This window comes from Oncorhynchus mykiss, chromosome 9, assembly GCF_057628025.1.
Source record: "Oncorhynchus mykiss isolate SJ-2025 chromosome 9, ASM5762802v1, whole genome shotgun sequence".
NCBI lineage: Eukaryota > Metazoa > Chordata > Actinopteri > Salmoniformes > Salmonidae > Oncorhynchus > Oncorhynchus mykiss.
The window spans coordinates 68,267,771-68,284,972 of record NC_143030.1 but is presented as its reverse complement, the minus strand read 5'-3'; the positions used below and the strand labels follow the sequence as shown (position 1 = coordinate 68,284,972).

The following is a 17,202-nucleotide window of genomic DNA, read 5'->3' as shown; positions in this document are numbered from 1 at the left end:
TTGTCTCCACTGTCTTCATTAGAAAAGGAGTTGGGATTCATTGTCTCCACTGTCTTCGTTAGAAAGGGAGTTGGGATCCATTGTCTCCACTGTCTTCATTAGAAAGGGAGTTGGGATTCATTGTCTCCACTGTCTTCATTAGAAAAGGAGTAGGGATTAATTTTCTCCACTGTCTTCATTAGAAAAGGAGTTGGGATTCATTGTCTCCACTGTCTTCATTAGAAAAGGAGTTGGGATTCATTGTCTCCACTGACTTCATTAGAAAAGGAGTTATGATTCATTGTCTGCACTGTCTTTATTAAAAAAGGAGTTGTGATTCATTGTCTCCACTGAATTCATTAGAAAATGAGATTGGATTCATTGTCTCCACTGTCTTTATTAGAAAATTATTTGGGATTTGTTGTCTCCACTGTCTTCATTAGAAAATTAGTTGGGATTCATTGTCTCCACTGTCTTCGTTAGAAAGGGAGTTGGGATTCATTGTCTCCACTGTCTTCATTAGAAAGGGAGTTGGGATTCATTGTCTCCACTGTCTTCATTAGAAAAGGAGTAGGGATTCATTGTCTCCACTGTCTTCATTAGAAAAGGAGTTGGGATTCATTGTCTCCACTGTCTTCATTAGAAAAGGAGTTGGGATTCATTGTCTCCACTGGCTTCATTAGAAAGGGAGTTGGGATTCATTGTCTCCACTGTCTTCATTAGAAAAGGAGTTGGGATTCATTGTCTCCCCTGACGTCATTAGAAAAGGATTTGGGATTCATTGTCTCCACTGTCTTCATTAGAAAAGGAGTTGGGATTCATTGTCTCCACTGACTTCATTAGAAAAGGACATGGGATTCATTGTCTCCACTGTCTTCATTAGAAAATGAGTTGGGATTCATTGTCTCCACTGTCTTCGTTAGAAAGGGAGTTGTGATTCATTGTTTCCACTGACTTCATTAGAAAAGGAGTTGGGATTAATTTCCAACTCCCATAAAATATGTTGATCATTTTAAGAGATCTATACAAAATAATTCAGACAAAAACTGGACAAATATAAATCAAATATCCCTTAAGACTTATGATTGCGTTTGTATGATACTACTATATCAACTGAGTCATATCTTCATTATGCATGCATAATTATGAGATCATGAGATCAAATCAAATTACTTTCTATTTTCAGAGTCAATTAAAAAAAAATTGATTGGCTACAATCAGGCAAATGTTTGCACAGCAGGCAACCACCAACCTAAACTTCTCAAGTTAGAATCAGATCAGATCTCCCATAATTGAGGGTGGCAGAACAGCAGACCACCCTCTGTAGCTGTCAACAAGATGCGTCAGGGATGCATCCTGCCATCCTTCCTGGGCTGGGTGATGGACACGGAGAAGGAGCACTGGAAATGTCCATCAGCATCCTTTAGCCAGTGCCATGTGCTGAACAAGACAGATTAGGTCTGAACAGACACTGACAAACCCAGGGTGGACACACTGTCGACACAGACTAAAGCAATGCCAAGAGACAAGTGACAGGTTGCTTTGATGCCTTACCTAAGTGCCCACTGCAGTAGGCCCACATGCAAACAGGGAGGCAGAAATAGGCACACGGAGTGGATGCTCTCATGCTCACACACACACACACACACACACACACACACACACACACACACAGACACACACACACACACACACACACATTATTTTAAATATACCCTAAAGATACATATAGGCCATCACAAAGGTTTAAACTGCAGAAACTCAGGGAAAGGCAAAACGATGTACTAACAGCAGGCCTACAGTTCACTAACATGTGCAATACATTGACATACAGCTCTAGACTAGGTAAGATGTAGAGCTCTAGACAGAGTGTTCAATGTTCAGTACTTTAACAAACAAATTATCTTTTTCTTTTTAAGCAATTACCTGCCACAGGGTGAACCTTATAGGATCAAGTGAAATGTTTGAGATAAATCATTAAAGACACTGACAGGGCATTTATCTTCACTCCTGCTTTACTGCCTCAAGTGCACAACATACACACCGACACAGACACATATCGACACACACACACACCAACACGCATGCACACACACACACACACACACACACACACACACACACACACACACACACACACACACACACACACACACACACACACACACACACACACACACACACACACACACACACACACACACACACACACATACACACACTCCCTGAACCCAATGGGTGTTTTTGAACAGCCCTGCTGCTTAGTCCCAGTGCGCCTCAGTGTGTGTTCTTGTAAGAACACAGTTGCATGTGTCAATCCTCCAGTGGATCCATGTTCTTAAAGCACTTCATTTTGAAATCAAGCATGAATAATTAATTAATTTCACAAGGCTTCCTTAACGATATATTACAGGAGAGGAAATAGGTCAAGCGACTCGATGGTAGCCTATGCCAAAACTAATATATTAGGATTGATAAACTGGGTGGTTTGAGTCCTGAATTCTGATTGGCTGAAAGCCATGTCATACGACAGGTATGACACAACATTTTGTTTTACTGCTCTAACTACGTTGGTAACCAGTTTATAATAGCAATAAGGCACCTCAGGGTTTGTGATATATGGCCAATATACCACCAGGCACCACGTTGTGTCGCGCTTAAGAACAGCCCTTAGCCGTGGTATATTGGCCATATACCACATCTCCTCGGGCCTTATTGCTTAAATATTATCCTAAAGATATCAAGGCCATTGTTTAGTCAACTTAGATAATAGACACCAAATTTAGAATTAAAAACAACAGAGATATTTAGATCCAAATACAATATTATTGGACATTGAGCAATGTCATTCTCTAACATGTTAGTCTTGGCAAACTTTGACAAGGATTTCTCACAGTGGAGCGTTTGCTTCAAGGTTAGCAATCAGAGCATAAAACAGTAAAACCATTGTGTTAGTCATTGTCATAAATATGTGCATTTCAAATGACTCCAAATTAATATACAAAGTTCTCATGCAACTAATTGTAATATAGTTTGATATTTTATTGAGGCTCTTTGTTCTTTTGACTAGTTTTTTCCCCAAACTGGTTTCTATATTTGATTTTGAAATGGGCATCTGCTGTTAACAGTATGCATATGTTGTTGTTCTACTTTGTAACCTATGACTCTCAAGATGGATCACTGGCTGTCCGTCTCACATGAAATTTCAGCTTTGAATCAAAAACAGGTTTGGATTCCCTAGGCCTTCCTTCTTTCATCATGGTGTCATGATGCTGGCCTAGGGATAGGTTTTTGACAGTCATAAATACCTCTCCCCCTTTTTTTCCCTCTTTCTACCCTACTGATGTGACTATTGAAAATCCCTTGGTTAACATAGAGATTCTGGGAACTTTAGAAGGTGGGGTGGAAATGAACCATATTTTGGTCATCCAACCAGTTGAACATATGCGTTGGTACTTAATGAATATGATGTCAGTTCGGTTGTCATCTGAGACATTCTCATCAATGATAAGATGACATAAACTGTCCAGTGTCCATCAGATCCACATGGAATTGTTGTGCAATTTAAATGTTTGAATATGAAATTATTTGTGAGGGAATGAAATGTGATTTTAGCTTCTAAAATGTGAGAATTGGGTTTTCATGAGTGAATTAGGCCTGACTCAGTGGCCCGCCCACGTGAAGAGTCATTGGTTATAAACTATGAAACACACCCTCCTCTACCTTCCTATATAAAGCCTTGAAGACAATATAACTTCATGTTCCGGGGACATTAAGACGACGGCCTTGACGTTAGAAGGACAGGTGACACCTACAGATCAAAGCCAATCTCAGCTACCTAACGCAATTAGCATTGAATTCCCACGTGAAGAGGACGATCGACACGTTCAATATGATGAATTTCAACAATACCAGCCAGAATATAGCATGAGCATATAAGCATGGCAACGGGGTATGAACTTTGAACTCTGATTCACTCCAGCCACCAAGCGTGGACTGGGAAAGGACAGACAGAGTATACCGTCTACCACACAACGACGTTACTAAAACGAGTACAGTTTACCACCAGAGACGCTCTTCAAAGGATGGAATAACTCTTGGGCAACTTGGCCTTCCATCTACCACCAACCTATTGAAGCACACCTCAGAGTAAATATTCATTGCATTTTTCTTTTCCAAATGGGCTATAATTTAGAATGCATAAGATCCTGTATTTACGATAGAGTAGCTGCCTACGGCCCAATAGAGATATCGCTTCTCCCTTTGTTCTTCAGTCTTCCCGCTCTTTCACTCAAACCCAACCCCCTTTTCTCTGTCTCTAACCAACTGTCATATCTGTTCCGTCCGCTACGGACGTTTTCCTTTATGAAATAATTTGTTATCAATGTATGGTTCATTCTGTGTATATGTAATTCTGTGTGATTAGTTAGGTATTTAGTAAATAAATAATTAAACCCAATTTTGTATTGCTGATTCAACTTGTTAGCCAGGGTTTGTGAAGATAACCAAGAATTTACAACTTTCAGATGAGACTGAAATAAGGTAACGATTAATATTGACTGCTATTGATGTAAAATATTACCAGGTCTTTAAGAGTTTATTCTGAGGATAACTGCTCTATAAATATTATTTTGTGGTGCCCCGACTTTCTAGTTAATTACATTTACATGATTAGCTCAATCAGGTAATATTAATTACAGAGAAAGGATTTTATAGAATAGCATGTCATATCACTTAATCCGGCATAGCCAAAGACACGACAATGGCTAGTATATTTTAATTAGACTGGCTATGCTGCTTGGTTTTGTAGCCAACCTGCGTAACTAAAGAGTTGAACCAAAGATGCAAATGAGTACTGGGTTGTTGGGTTGTTGCAACATTGGAAACAGTCACGAGGAGGTGAAACTAACTGCTCTTAGTGAATTCCAGAACACTGATTTCCTTAAATAAGTAAATCCTTGTTCAACATGAGGTCGTGGTCAAAAGGTTTTTATTTTGTTTCACATACACTATATATACAAAAGTATGTGGACACCCCTTCAAATTGGTGGATTTGGCTATTTCAGCCAGTACCGTTGCTGACAGGTGTATAAAATCGAGCCCATAGCCATGCAATCTCCATAAACAAAAATTGGCAGTAGAATGGCCTTACTGAAGAGCTCAGTGACTTTCAAATTGGCACTGTCACAGGATGCTGCCTTTCCAACATTAAACAGTTTTTTTTTACAGAGACATTTGAGAGATTTTTTGACAAAAAAAATGTGACTGATTGATGTTGAAGTGCATGTTTGTGCCTTTCTTGTGTTTAGCGAACATCGATTACATGTTTCATCATTGAATGAGTACATGTGAGCAACATCATTTGCAATTGGAATATGTTATATGATTTTATAATGTTGGGGCTTTGATATCCTCAGACAGACAAAAAAATTCAAACTAAGTATACACACATCAGTGTGTCTTTGTTTACGGCCTTCTCAGCATCCAGGCAACACAATGCATCTAATTGCTGCAACACTGAACATTTTGGAAGCTTGAAGCCACAAGTGTCCACAGTTAGGAACATAATCCCACTAAAACTGGTTTGTTACCATATGTTATGGTTGTGGATCATCAGCTATGTGGTGGAAAATCCATAAGCAGCCAAGTAAGAGAGATGCAGCCGTGTAACACTGAAATGCTTGACAAAAAGATGAGAAATTGTACTATAGCATAGACTAGTAGCAATATACAATATACTGTATATACACTGATTGTACCAAACATTAGGAACACATGCTCTTTCCATGACATAGATTGACTAGGTGAATCCAGGTAAAAGCTATGATCCCTAATTGATGTCCCTTGTTAAATCCACTTCAATCAGTGTAGATTAAGGGAAGGAGACAGGTTAAATATGGATTTTTAAGCCGTGAAACAATTGAGACATGGATTGTGTATGTGTGCCATTCAGAGTGAATGGGCAAGACAATATTTAAGTACCTTTGATTGGGGTATGGTAGTAGGTGCCAGGCGCACCGGTTTGAGTGTGTCAAGAACTGCAACACTGCTGAGTTTTTCACGCTCAACAGTTCCTTGTGTGTGTCAAGTTAGCTGGATGTCCTTTGGGTGGTGGAGTCAACATGGGCCAACATCCCTGTCGAACACTTTCGTCACCTTGTAGAGTCCATGACCCGACAATGGTGTTTGTACACTCAGTGTATAGCAGAGATATCCCATAGACATCAATGCATGATTCACGCATGCACACACGCACACACACACACACATGCACGCACGCACGCATGCATGCACACGCACACCCACACACACACACACACAGCCTCCCATAGACATCAATGCATGATTTACACACACGCACGCACACACAAACATAAGAACACACACCCCTGAACTGAGGGGAGCTGGGTGGCGGTGTACACACACACATGCTTCTTTTGAAACACACAGCCGGGACCGGGGTGGGTGTTAAAAGCTGTCAGACAGGTATGGCTGGGGTTGCATCTAAACCGTGATTGATCACACCGGTTCAGGCCGAGTTCAGGGGAGGTCGCTGGCATTGTGGGTAAGATGACTGATATCCACATCAATGGCATGATGGAATATTATTATGAAGCCATTTGTAATGTAGGGACGGACTGGCCAAGGCAAACCAGTTTCTCCGAAAGGGTTTGTGAGATCATGTTGCACTGTGAGGACCACCGAAGTCATCCATCATATTACCTAAACCTAGTTTCTGATTATGTCATGAGAAGCTTCTCTATGTAATAGGAACACAATTTGTCTAAACTCCTACTTACCTCAATAATCTAGTAAGGACATTTCTGGTGAAGCAGTTGGTCAAGTTCTCCTGCAGCATTGCAATTCTCAAACAGAAATTGTAGAAATGGGCGGGGATTAGACATAATTATCACTGTACAAGATATTTCTAAAATATTAGAGCACAATATTACAGCACAAAACGTGTTTTTGTGAGGGTGAATGTGAAGTTGATGAACATGATGCTACGCAAGACTGATTCACAGATTACAAAGACATAAACAGGTGTTGTATACTTCTTATACAACTCTATAACCTCATATTATAGCATTTACTATGTTTGGAAGTAATTTCAGTTTTGAAATGCCTATTTCTTTCTTGCTTCCAACATCTCAGCACAACATTGTGAAAACAAAAGGTAATTTAAATTGATGACGTATAGTACCTTCTTTAAAAAAAGTTCCTACCGGGCCATATCCTGGTATTTTCTCTGGCCCCTGTCCCTTTAATAAGTTATTGAGCGTAACAAATGTATGGTTTCCACTAGCTTCCATAGCCATAAAACGAAAATTGGCACAAAATAAAGTCGCTTTTTGGTCTTACTTTAAGGTTAGCAGTGTTGTTACGGTTAAGGTTAGGTTTAATATACACATTTTATAAGATACATTTTAGAAATGGGCGGGGTTTAGACATAATTATGACTTTGTGGCTAGTGACGACCAAATGTCTGACTGCCATCATCAAGTCCAGGCGAGGAGGGAGGAGTTTTTAATGTTCAGTTTGTACTATGTATCGATGTTTGCTGGCATCGCCTCACCCTGCCTGCTCCTTGCGTGATATAGCCTACTGTACCATTACCCAAACGTTTTACGCTCCATATATGCTATTTATACAGGGTGCACTCAGAACCTGACTGGCATCTATCTGACGGACGTCGTCCTATGGCTTTGGTGGACCGAAACGGAAAGAAAAGGAGAAGACAATCCGCCCTATATGATCTAGGAACCGTGAAAGAAGAAGAATTGCTTTGACACCTGCATTGCCCAGGCAACGTTTTCTGACTCTGGATTTTATAGTAAGAGGAAAGAAGTAGCCTACTCTGAGAGCAAAATAGAGTCGCTCGCTCTGCATGGACTAGCTTATTAGACTGCATACTGATTTAACCTGGACAGAGTGAGCTACGTGAACTACGAGTTAAAAAATGCCAAGAAGGAAACAGCAGGCGCCGAAAAGGGCTGCGGGTAAGAGGACATTCACACGTATATTGGTATTGAACAATATTAGATGTTATTCTTATCAAACTGATATAGCCTCTTTACTGACCCAAAGCGAATATCAAAGTGACGGTAATACGAGATGACAAAGGTGCAATTTATTCAAATATACTCGAGTCTTTTTTTATAATAAGTTAAAGTTTTCTGTTTTTTGAATAAGAGAGAGATGCATAGGCTATAATGCGCACATATGTGGGGGTAATTTCATTGAATTAGTCTACTTTAGGGTTTGTAATTTAGTCCAAGTCATTCGAAAATAGTTTTACTAGAAAGCAAAAGTTGTGTGTATTACCATACACGATTAAGACGTGCGTAAAAGTACATTTCAGATGTGTGCTTCGGGTAGGCTGTCTGAAACAGTTTAACTTACAAAGAACTCTTATTATTTGATATCACGGACAAATGGAGAACAGTACTTTTTGGCGTGTGTGTGTGTCTACTGTGTTATGTGTTTAAACAAGATGTAGAACACCTGAGACAATCATTGACAACCACTAACAGTGTAATGCAAATGTTATGTAAATAGTTATACCTGACTGTCACTCAGTAAACTGAATACATACAGTAGGCCTACATCATCTACAGTGCAAGGTGGAAAATATGAACAAAGCTCTGTTGCCTAAATGTAGGTGTTATGGTTCATCAGGAAAAATACATGCACATCTTTCAAATAAGGCTAGAGTTTGTGTTGCCCTTAGTTTTTTGTGCGTGTACTTAAGCATATTTCTCAGTGTGGCCTTTCTTCATGTCATGACAAATAGTACTGTAGTGCTAAAGGTCATCAGTGTGCCAATACTTGGTTTGTTATGGTGACCAACTAATTTTAGTGTTTACTAATCGGGTTACTTAAGCCAGATTGATCATTACCAAAACCATCAGGCTGTCCTACTCCTTCTTTCATCCTTTGTTACTTCACTCTGCTAAATAATTGGTGTTAATGCTCAGTAATTCAGGCCATATACATCACCTGTATGATTAACCTTGTTCTTTGACAGTGTTTCCACCATTGTAATAACGCACTGTAGTGCAGACCAGTGGCTTTATTAAAATAGGGACTGAAAATATTTGAGATGATGGATATGAATTGATTGATAAAAGGTATTGTCAGTGGAGGTGGCAGGATGGGGTGGGTATAATTTGTGCAACGTTCCAACAGGAATCTGTTCCAAAAACTTCAGAAATAACAAGGTTGCCAACAAACAACGCATACAAAGTTGGATAGCCGCTGAATAAGATACCGGGTAGGGAGTGAGCTATTAGTTTTCACTCACCACGTTTATTCAGAAAAACGTCTCTGGTAGCCTATGGACAACGATTAAGAATAAGCTACGTTGGTGAGTTGATGCCTATTCGGCAGCTAGTTAGCTAGGTGAATTGATCATGCTACTTTGTATGCGTTGTTTGTTGGCAACCTTGCACTTTATGTAGTTTGTGGAACAGATTCCTGTTGGAACGTTCCACAAATTTATACCGACCCTGCAGTTCAGTGGGTTTCGAAGTTATCACTCCTTTTTATGATTGCGGATGTAGGCACCAGATGGTGGTGGTTCTCTGCCAGTAATGGCAGATCAATATAGTCGCTTAAGATCGTGAAACCCTTATCTAATAGACACCCACTCAAGTGTATGGACACACACACACACACACACACACACACACACACAGACTGACAGAAAAGCACCTCCAAACACACACACACACACATCCTTATATACACACACACACACAGTGCCTTCGGAAAGTATTCAGACCCCTTGACTTTTATCACATTTTGTTACGTTACAGCCTTATTCTAAAATGGATAGTAAAAATAATGTAAAAAAGCACTCTACACACAATACCCCATATTGACAAAGCGAAAAAAAAAAAATTAAACTTTTGCTTATTTATTAATAATAAAAATATAATTTATTACATCAATAGTCAGGCCCTTTGTTGTGAGACTCGAAATTGAGCTCAGGTGCGTTCTGTTTGCGTTGATCATATTTGAGATATGTTTTTACAACTTGATTGGAGTCCACCTTTTGGTTATTTCAATTGATTGGACATGAATTGGAAAGGCACATGTGTATATATAAGGTCCCACAGTTGACCGTGCATGTCAGAGCAAAAACATAGCCATGAGGTCAAAGGAATTGTCCGTGGAGCTCCGTGATGGTATTGTCAAAGCACAGATCTTGGGAAGGGTACCAAAAAATATCTGCAGCATTGAAGGTCCCGAAGAAAACAGTGGCCTCCCATCATTCTTAAATTGAATAAGTTTGGAACCACCAAGACTGTTCCTAGAGTGGTGGCCAAACTGAGCAATCGGGGGAGAAAGCCCTTGGTCAGAGAGGTGACCAAGAACCTGATGGTCACTCTGACGGAGCTCTAGAGTTTCTCTTTGGAGATGGGAGAACCTTCCAGAAGGGCAACCATCTCTGCAGCACTCCACCAATCAGGCCTTTATGGTAGAGTGGCCAGACTGAAGCCACTCCTCAATAAACGGCACATGACAGTCCGCTTGGAGTTTGCCAAAAGGCACCTAAAGACTCTCAGACTATGAGAAAGAAGATCCTATGGTCTGATGAAACCAAGATTGAACTTTTTGGCATGAATGCCAAACGTAATGTCTGGAGGAAACCTGGCACCATCCGTACGGTGAAGGATGGTGGGGTTGTATTTCAGCGGCAGGGACTGGGAGACTAGTCAGGATTGAGGGAAAGATGAACGGTGCAAAGTACAGAGAGATCCTTGATGAAAACCTGATCGAGTGCTCAGGACCTCAAACTGGGGCAAAGGTTCACCTTGCAACGCAACCACGGCCCTAAGCACACAGCCAAGACAACGCAGGAGTGGCTTCGGGACAAGTCCTTGAATGTGGTTGAGTGGCCCAGCCAGAGCCCGGACTTGAATCCGATCGAACATCTCTGGAGAGACATGAAAATAGCTGTCCAGCAACACTCCCAATCTACCCTGACAGAGCTTGAGAAGATCTGCAGAGAAGTGTGGCAAGCTTGAACTGTCATACCCAAGACGACTCAAGGCTGTAATCGCTACCAAACGTGTGTCAACAAAGTACTGAGGAAACTGTCTGAATACTTATGTCAATTAAATATTTTATTTTTTTAATTGTATTTTTTTATACATTTGCAAAAATTTCTAAAAATCTGTTTTTGCTTTGTCATTATGGTGTATTGTGTGTAAATTGGGGGGGGGGGTCTGAATACTTTCCGAATGCATTGTAATGTACATACCTACATACACAAAACACCAGTCTCAATGTCAACAGTGAAGAGGCGAGTCCAGGATGCTGGCCTTCTTGGCAGAGTTGCAAAGAAAAAAACATACCTCAGGCTGACCAATAAAAATTTAAAAATTAAGATGGCCAAAAGAACAGACACTGGACAGAGGAACTCTGCCTTGAAAGCCAACATCCCGGAGTCGCCTGTTCACGTTGAGACTGGTGTTTTGCGGCTACTATTTAATGAAGCTGCCAGTTGAGGACTTGTGAGGTATCTGTTTCTCAAACTGGACACACTAATGTACTTGTCCTCTTGCTCAGTTGTGCACTGGGGCCTCCCGCTCCTCTTTTCTATTCTGGTTAGAGACCGTTTGTGCTGTTCTGTGAAGGGAGTAGTATTTAGTGTTGTGCGAGATCTTCAATTTCTTGGCAATTTCTCACATGGAATAGCCTTCATTTCTCAGAACAAGAATAGACTGCCGAGTTTCGGAAGAAAGGTCTTTGTTTCTAGTCATTTTGAGCCTGTAATCGAACCCACTAATGATGATGCTCCAGATAGTTGTATTGCTTCTTTAATCAGAACAACAGTTTTCACCTGTGCTAACATAATTGCAAAATGTTTTTCTAATGATCAACTAACCTTTTTAAAATGATAAACTTGGATTAGCTAACACAACGTGTCATTGGAACACAGGAGTGATGGTTGCTGATAATGGGCTTCTGTACGCCTATGTAGATATTCCATAAAAAATCTGTTGTTTCCAAGGATAATAGTCATTTACAACATTATCAATGTCAACACTGTATTTCTGATCCATTTTATGTTATTTTAATGGACAAAAAAAATTGCTTTTCTTTAGAAAACAAGGACATTTCTAAGTGACACCAAACTTCTGACCGGTAGTGTGTATACACACACACACACACACATAGTTGAAGTCGGAAATGTACGTATACCTTAGCCAAATACATTTTAAACTTAGTTTTTCACAATTAACATAGATAAGTTAGGATCACCACTTTATTTTAAGAATGTGAAATGTCAGAATAATAGTAGAGAGAATGATTTATTTCAGCTTATATTTCTTTCATCACATTCCCAGTGGGTCAGAAGTTTACATACACTCAATGAGTATTTGGTAGCATTGCCTTTCAATTTCGGGTAGCCTTCTACAAGCTTCCCACAATAAGTTGGGTGCATTTTGGCCCATTCCTCCTGACAGAGCTGGTGTAACTGAGTCAGGTTTGTGGACCTCCTTGCTCGCACATGCTTTTTCAGTTCTGCCAACAAATCTTCTATAGGATTGAGGTCAGGGCTTTGTGATGGCCACTCCAATACCTTGACTTTGTTGTCCTTAAGCCATTTTGCCACCACAACTTTGGAAGTATGCTTGGGGTCATTGTCCATTTGGAAGATCCATTTGCAACCAAGCTTTAACTTCCTGACTGATGTCTTGAGATGTTGCTTCAATATATCCACGTAATTTTCCTCACTCGTGATGCCATCTATTTTGTGAAGTGAACCAGTCCCTCCTTTAACAAAGCACCCCCACAACATGATGCTGCCACCCCCGTGCTTCACGTTTGGTATGGTGTTTTTCGGCTTGCAAGCCTCCCCCTTTTTCCTCCAAGCATAACAATGGTCATTATGGCCAAACAATTATATTTTTGTTTCATCAGACCAGAGGATATTTCTCCAAAAAGTACGATCCTTGTTCCAACGTGTAGTTACAAACCGTAACTGCACACTGTCTTTTTTTATGGCAGTTTTGGAGCAGTGGCTTCTTCCTTGCTGAGTGGGCGATATAGGACTCGTTTTACTGTGGATATAAATACTTTTGTACCTGTTTCCTCCAGCATCATCACAGAAGCTTCTAAAGCCATGACATTTTCTGGATTTTTCCAGGCTGTTTAAAGGCACAGTCAACTTAGTGTATGTAAACTTCTGACTCACTGGAATTTTGATACAGTGAAATAATCTGTCTGTAAACAATTGTTGGGGAAATTACTTGTCATGCACAAAGTAGATGTCCTAACCGAATTCATTAAAAATCCTACAATGTGATTTCTGGATTTTTTTTCTTCTCATTTTGTCTGTCATAGTTGAAGTGTACCTATGATGAAAATTACAGGCCTCTCAGATCTTTTTAAGTGGGAGAACTTGCACAATTGGTGGCTGACAATACTTTTTTGGACCACTATATATACACTGCTCAAAAAAATAAAGGGAACACTAAAGTAACACATCCTAGATCTGAATGAATGAAATATTGTTATTAAATACTTTTTTCTTTACATAGTTGAATGTGCTGACAACAAAATCACACACAAATTATCAATGGAAAACCACACTACAGGCTGATCCAACTTTAATGTAATGTCCTTAAAACAAGTCAAAATGAGGCTCAGTAGTGTGTGTGGCCTCCACGTGCCTGTATGACCTCCCTACAACGCCTGGGCATGCTCCTGATGAGGTGGCAGATGGTCTCCTGAGGGATCTCCTCCCAGACCTGGACTAAAGCATTCGCCAACTCCTGGACAGTCTGTGGTGGATGGAACGAGACATGATGTCCCAGATGTGCTCAATTGGATTCAGGTCTGGGGAACGGGCGGGCAAGTCCATAGCATCAATGCCTTCCTCTTGCAGGAACTGCTGACACACTCCAGCCACATGAAGTCTAGCATTGTCTTGCATTAGGAGGAACCCAGGGCCAACCGCACCAGTATATGGTCTCACAAGGGGTCCGAGGATCTCATCTCGGTACCTAATGGCAGTCAGGCTACCTCTGGTGAGCACATGGAGGGCTGTGCTGCCCCCCAAAGAAATGCCACCCCACACCATGACTGACCCACCGCCAAACCGGTCATGCTGGAGGATGTTGCAGGCAGCAGAACGTTCTCCACGGCGTCTCCAGACTGTCACGTCTGTCACGTGCTCGGTGTGAACCTGCTTTCATCTGTGAAGAGCACAAGGCGCCAGTGGCAAATTTGCCAATCTTGGTGTTCTCTGGCAAATGAAAAACGTCCTGCACGGTGTTGGGCTGTAAGCACAACCCCCACCTGTGGTCGTCGGGCCCTCATACCACCCTCATGGGGTCTGTTTCTGACCGTTTGAGCAGACACATGCACATTTGTGGCCTGCTGGAGGTCATTTTGCAGGGCTCTGGCAGTGCTCCTCCTGCTCCTCCTTGCACAAAGGCGGAGGTAGCGGTCCTGCTGCTGGGTTGTTGCCCTCCTGTTGTCTATTCCATTTGCACAACAACATGTGAAATTTATTGTCAATCAGTGTTGCTTCCTAAGTGGACAGTTCGATTTCACAGAAGTGTGATTGACCTTGGAGTTACATTGTGTTGTTTAAGTGTTCCCTTTATTTTTTTGAGCAGTGTATATCACACACACACACAGTTGAAGTCAGAAGTGTACATACACCTTAGTCAAATACATTTAAACTGAGTCTTCTTGGGTATGATGCTACAAGCCTGGCACACCTGTATTTGGGGAATTTCTCCCATTCTTCTCTGCAGATCCTTTCAAGCTCTGTCAGGGTGGAATGGGAGCTTTGCTTGACAGCTATTTTCATGTCTCTCCAGAGATGTTCAATCGGGTTCAAGTCCGAGCTCTGACTGGGCTACTCAAGGACATTCAGAGACTTTTCCCGAAGCCACTCCTGCATTGTTTTGGCTGTGTGATTAGGGTTGTTGTCCTGTTGTAAGGTGAACCTTTGCTCCAGTCTGCGGTCCTGAGAGCTCTGGAGCAGGTTTTCATGAAGGATCTCTCTGTACTTTGCTCTGTTAATCTTTGCCTCAATCCTAACTAGTCTCCCTGTCCCTGCCACTGAAAAACATGCTGCCACCACCATGCTTCACCGTAGTGATGGTGCCAGGTTTCCTCCTGACGTGACCCTTGGCATTCAGACCAAAGAGTTCTATCTTGGTTTTATTAGACCAGAGAATCTTGTTTCTCATATTCGGAGAGTCATTTAGGTGCCTTTTGGCTAACTCCAAGTGGGTTGTCATTTGCCTTTTGCAGAGGAGTGGCGTTCATCTGGCAACTGTACCATAAAGGCCTGATTGTTGGAGTGCTGCAGTGATGGTTGTCCTTCTGGAATGTTCTCCCATCTCCACAGAGGAACTCTAGAGCCCTGTCAGAGTGTCGCCTGTCGGGTTCTTGGTCACCTCTCTGACCAAGGCCTTTCTTCCCAGATTGCTCAGTTTGGCCAGGCGGCCAGCTCCAGGAAGAGTCTTGGTGGTTCCAAACTTCTTCCATTTAAGAATGATGGAGGCTACTGTGTTCTTGGGGACCTTCAATGCTGCTGAAATGTGTTGGTACCTTTCCCCAGATCTGTGCCTCTACACAATCCTGGCTCGGAGCTCCACGGACGATTCCTTCGCCCTTATGGCTTGGTTTTTGCTCTGACATGCACTGTCAACTGAGGGACCTTATGCAGGTTTGTGCCTTTCCAAATCATGTCCAATCAAATGAATTTACCACAGGTGGAGTCCAATCATTGTAGAAACATCTCAAGGATGGTCAATGGATACAGGATGCACCTGAGCTTCATTTCAAGTCTCATAGTAAAGGATCAGAAATCTTATGTAAATAAGGTATCTGTTTTTTATTATTTATAAATTGGCCAAAATTTCTAAAAACCTGTTTTCACTTTGTATTGTGTGTATATTGATGAGGAATAGTTTTTATTTAATCCATTATATAATAAGGCTGTAACAACAAAATGTTAGAAGTCCAAAGGGTCTAAATGCTTTCCATATGCACTGGGTATTTATTATTATTTATTATTATTATTCACACACTAAGTATTTTTGTCCCACAAAAATCCCTTTTCTTAAAAACAATGTGTCCCCAACCCACTATTATCCTGGGAACTTTTGAAAAGATGCCTAAGATCCCTTTACACGCTCTCAGCTGCCTCGTCTGTAATCTGGTAAATGTGTCAGCCCTTTAGAGAAATAAGCCTTCCTGAAGAGTTTCTTCATTGTTGAGGTAATTGTCTCCTCTTTGACAGGCACATTCATCAGTGGCTTAATGGTCAATCAAAAGTTGGCAGGCAGAGTGTTTCCATTCTTTCCTATCCACTACATTAGGAATACTTAATCAAAATGTCTCCCGGTAATGGTTGTGAAGAGTTCATGACTGACTGATCCGTTGTCTGTGCCCATAGAAAATTAACAGCTCGGCACCGGAGAGATGTTGGCCTGCAGATAAACAAATTGTGTATTAATATTTCATCTTCAAGACCTGGGATGTGCTAGCAGGCAGCTGAATATTCCTGGGCGTTGTTGTCATTTTTCTCACTCGCTTTTTTCCCCCTCTGTATTCTTGAAGGCTCTTTGCAGCTGTAACTCATTTCGCTTGATGACTTTACTGGGGTTACAGAGAGTGACGACAAATTGATTACCTGGCAGAGCAAGAATGGTGCGAAGAGAGACACGGGCTGACAGTCATGTTATAATAATATGTTTAGTGATGTGTGGATGGGAACCGGGAGAGAGGGCTATTGAAATGAGATGCAAGGATTCGTTTTTTTGTGCGGATGTAGTAGGCCTATACCTCAGTGAAAATGTGATTTTGAAGGTGTAATGAAGAGAATGTCCTCAGCTACAGCCCATTAATTTATGGGACATTTTGTGTGAGGCGACAGACATTCATGCGAATTTCAGTTACAGTATTAGATTTGCTCATCATTCATTGAACGTAAGGGTGACTTAAAGTTACAATTCCTTCCTGGCACCAAGGATTATGGGATGGAGTATAGGAAAGCATTTCAGTGTTTTGTTTCATATGTTGCAGACACATGCAACCCTATGACTGGACTAAATACTGTAGCTCTAGCTGTGCCTCAAACCGTTAGCCCAATTTAGCTTTTAAACAAGATACATTGGACAACAAACAAAGGCTTTAAGTGTTGCAGTGCCAGTACGTGAGTGACAGTAGCTTGTGGGGATTGGC

General features: G+C 41.2%; 1 protein-coding gene across 2 annotated transcripts in view; it reads left to right on the top strand.

Annotated features, from left to right (window-relative positions):
• The first annotated feature begins 7,437 nt into the window (after positions 1-7,437).
• The window catches only part of LOC110532613 (teashirt homolog 2-like), a 76,010-nt gene continuing 66,245 nt past the window's right edge, over positions 7,438-17,202 (top strand). Inside the window, exon 1 of one of the 2 annotated variants that reach the window (XM_021616667.3) lies at positions 7,438-7,979. In XM_021616667.3, coding sequence (XP_021472342.3) covers positions 7,940-7,979 — 40 coding nt within the window. In that variant the 5' untranslated portion in view covers positions 7,438-7,939. The remainder of the gene's footprint in view (positions 7,980-17,202) is intronic. The other variant, XM_090185144.1, reaches the window with a different exon arrangement.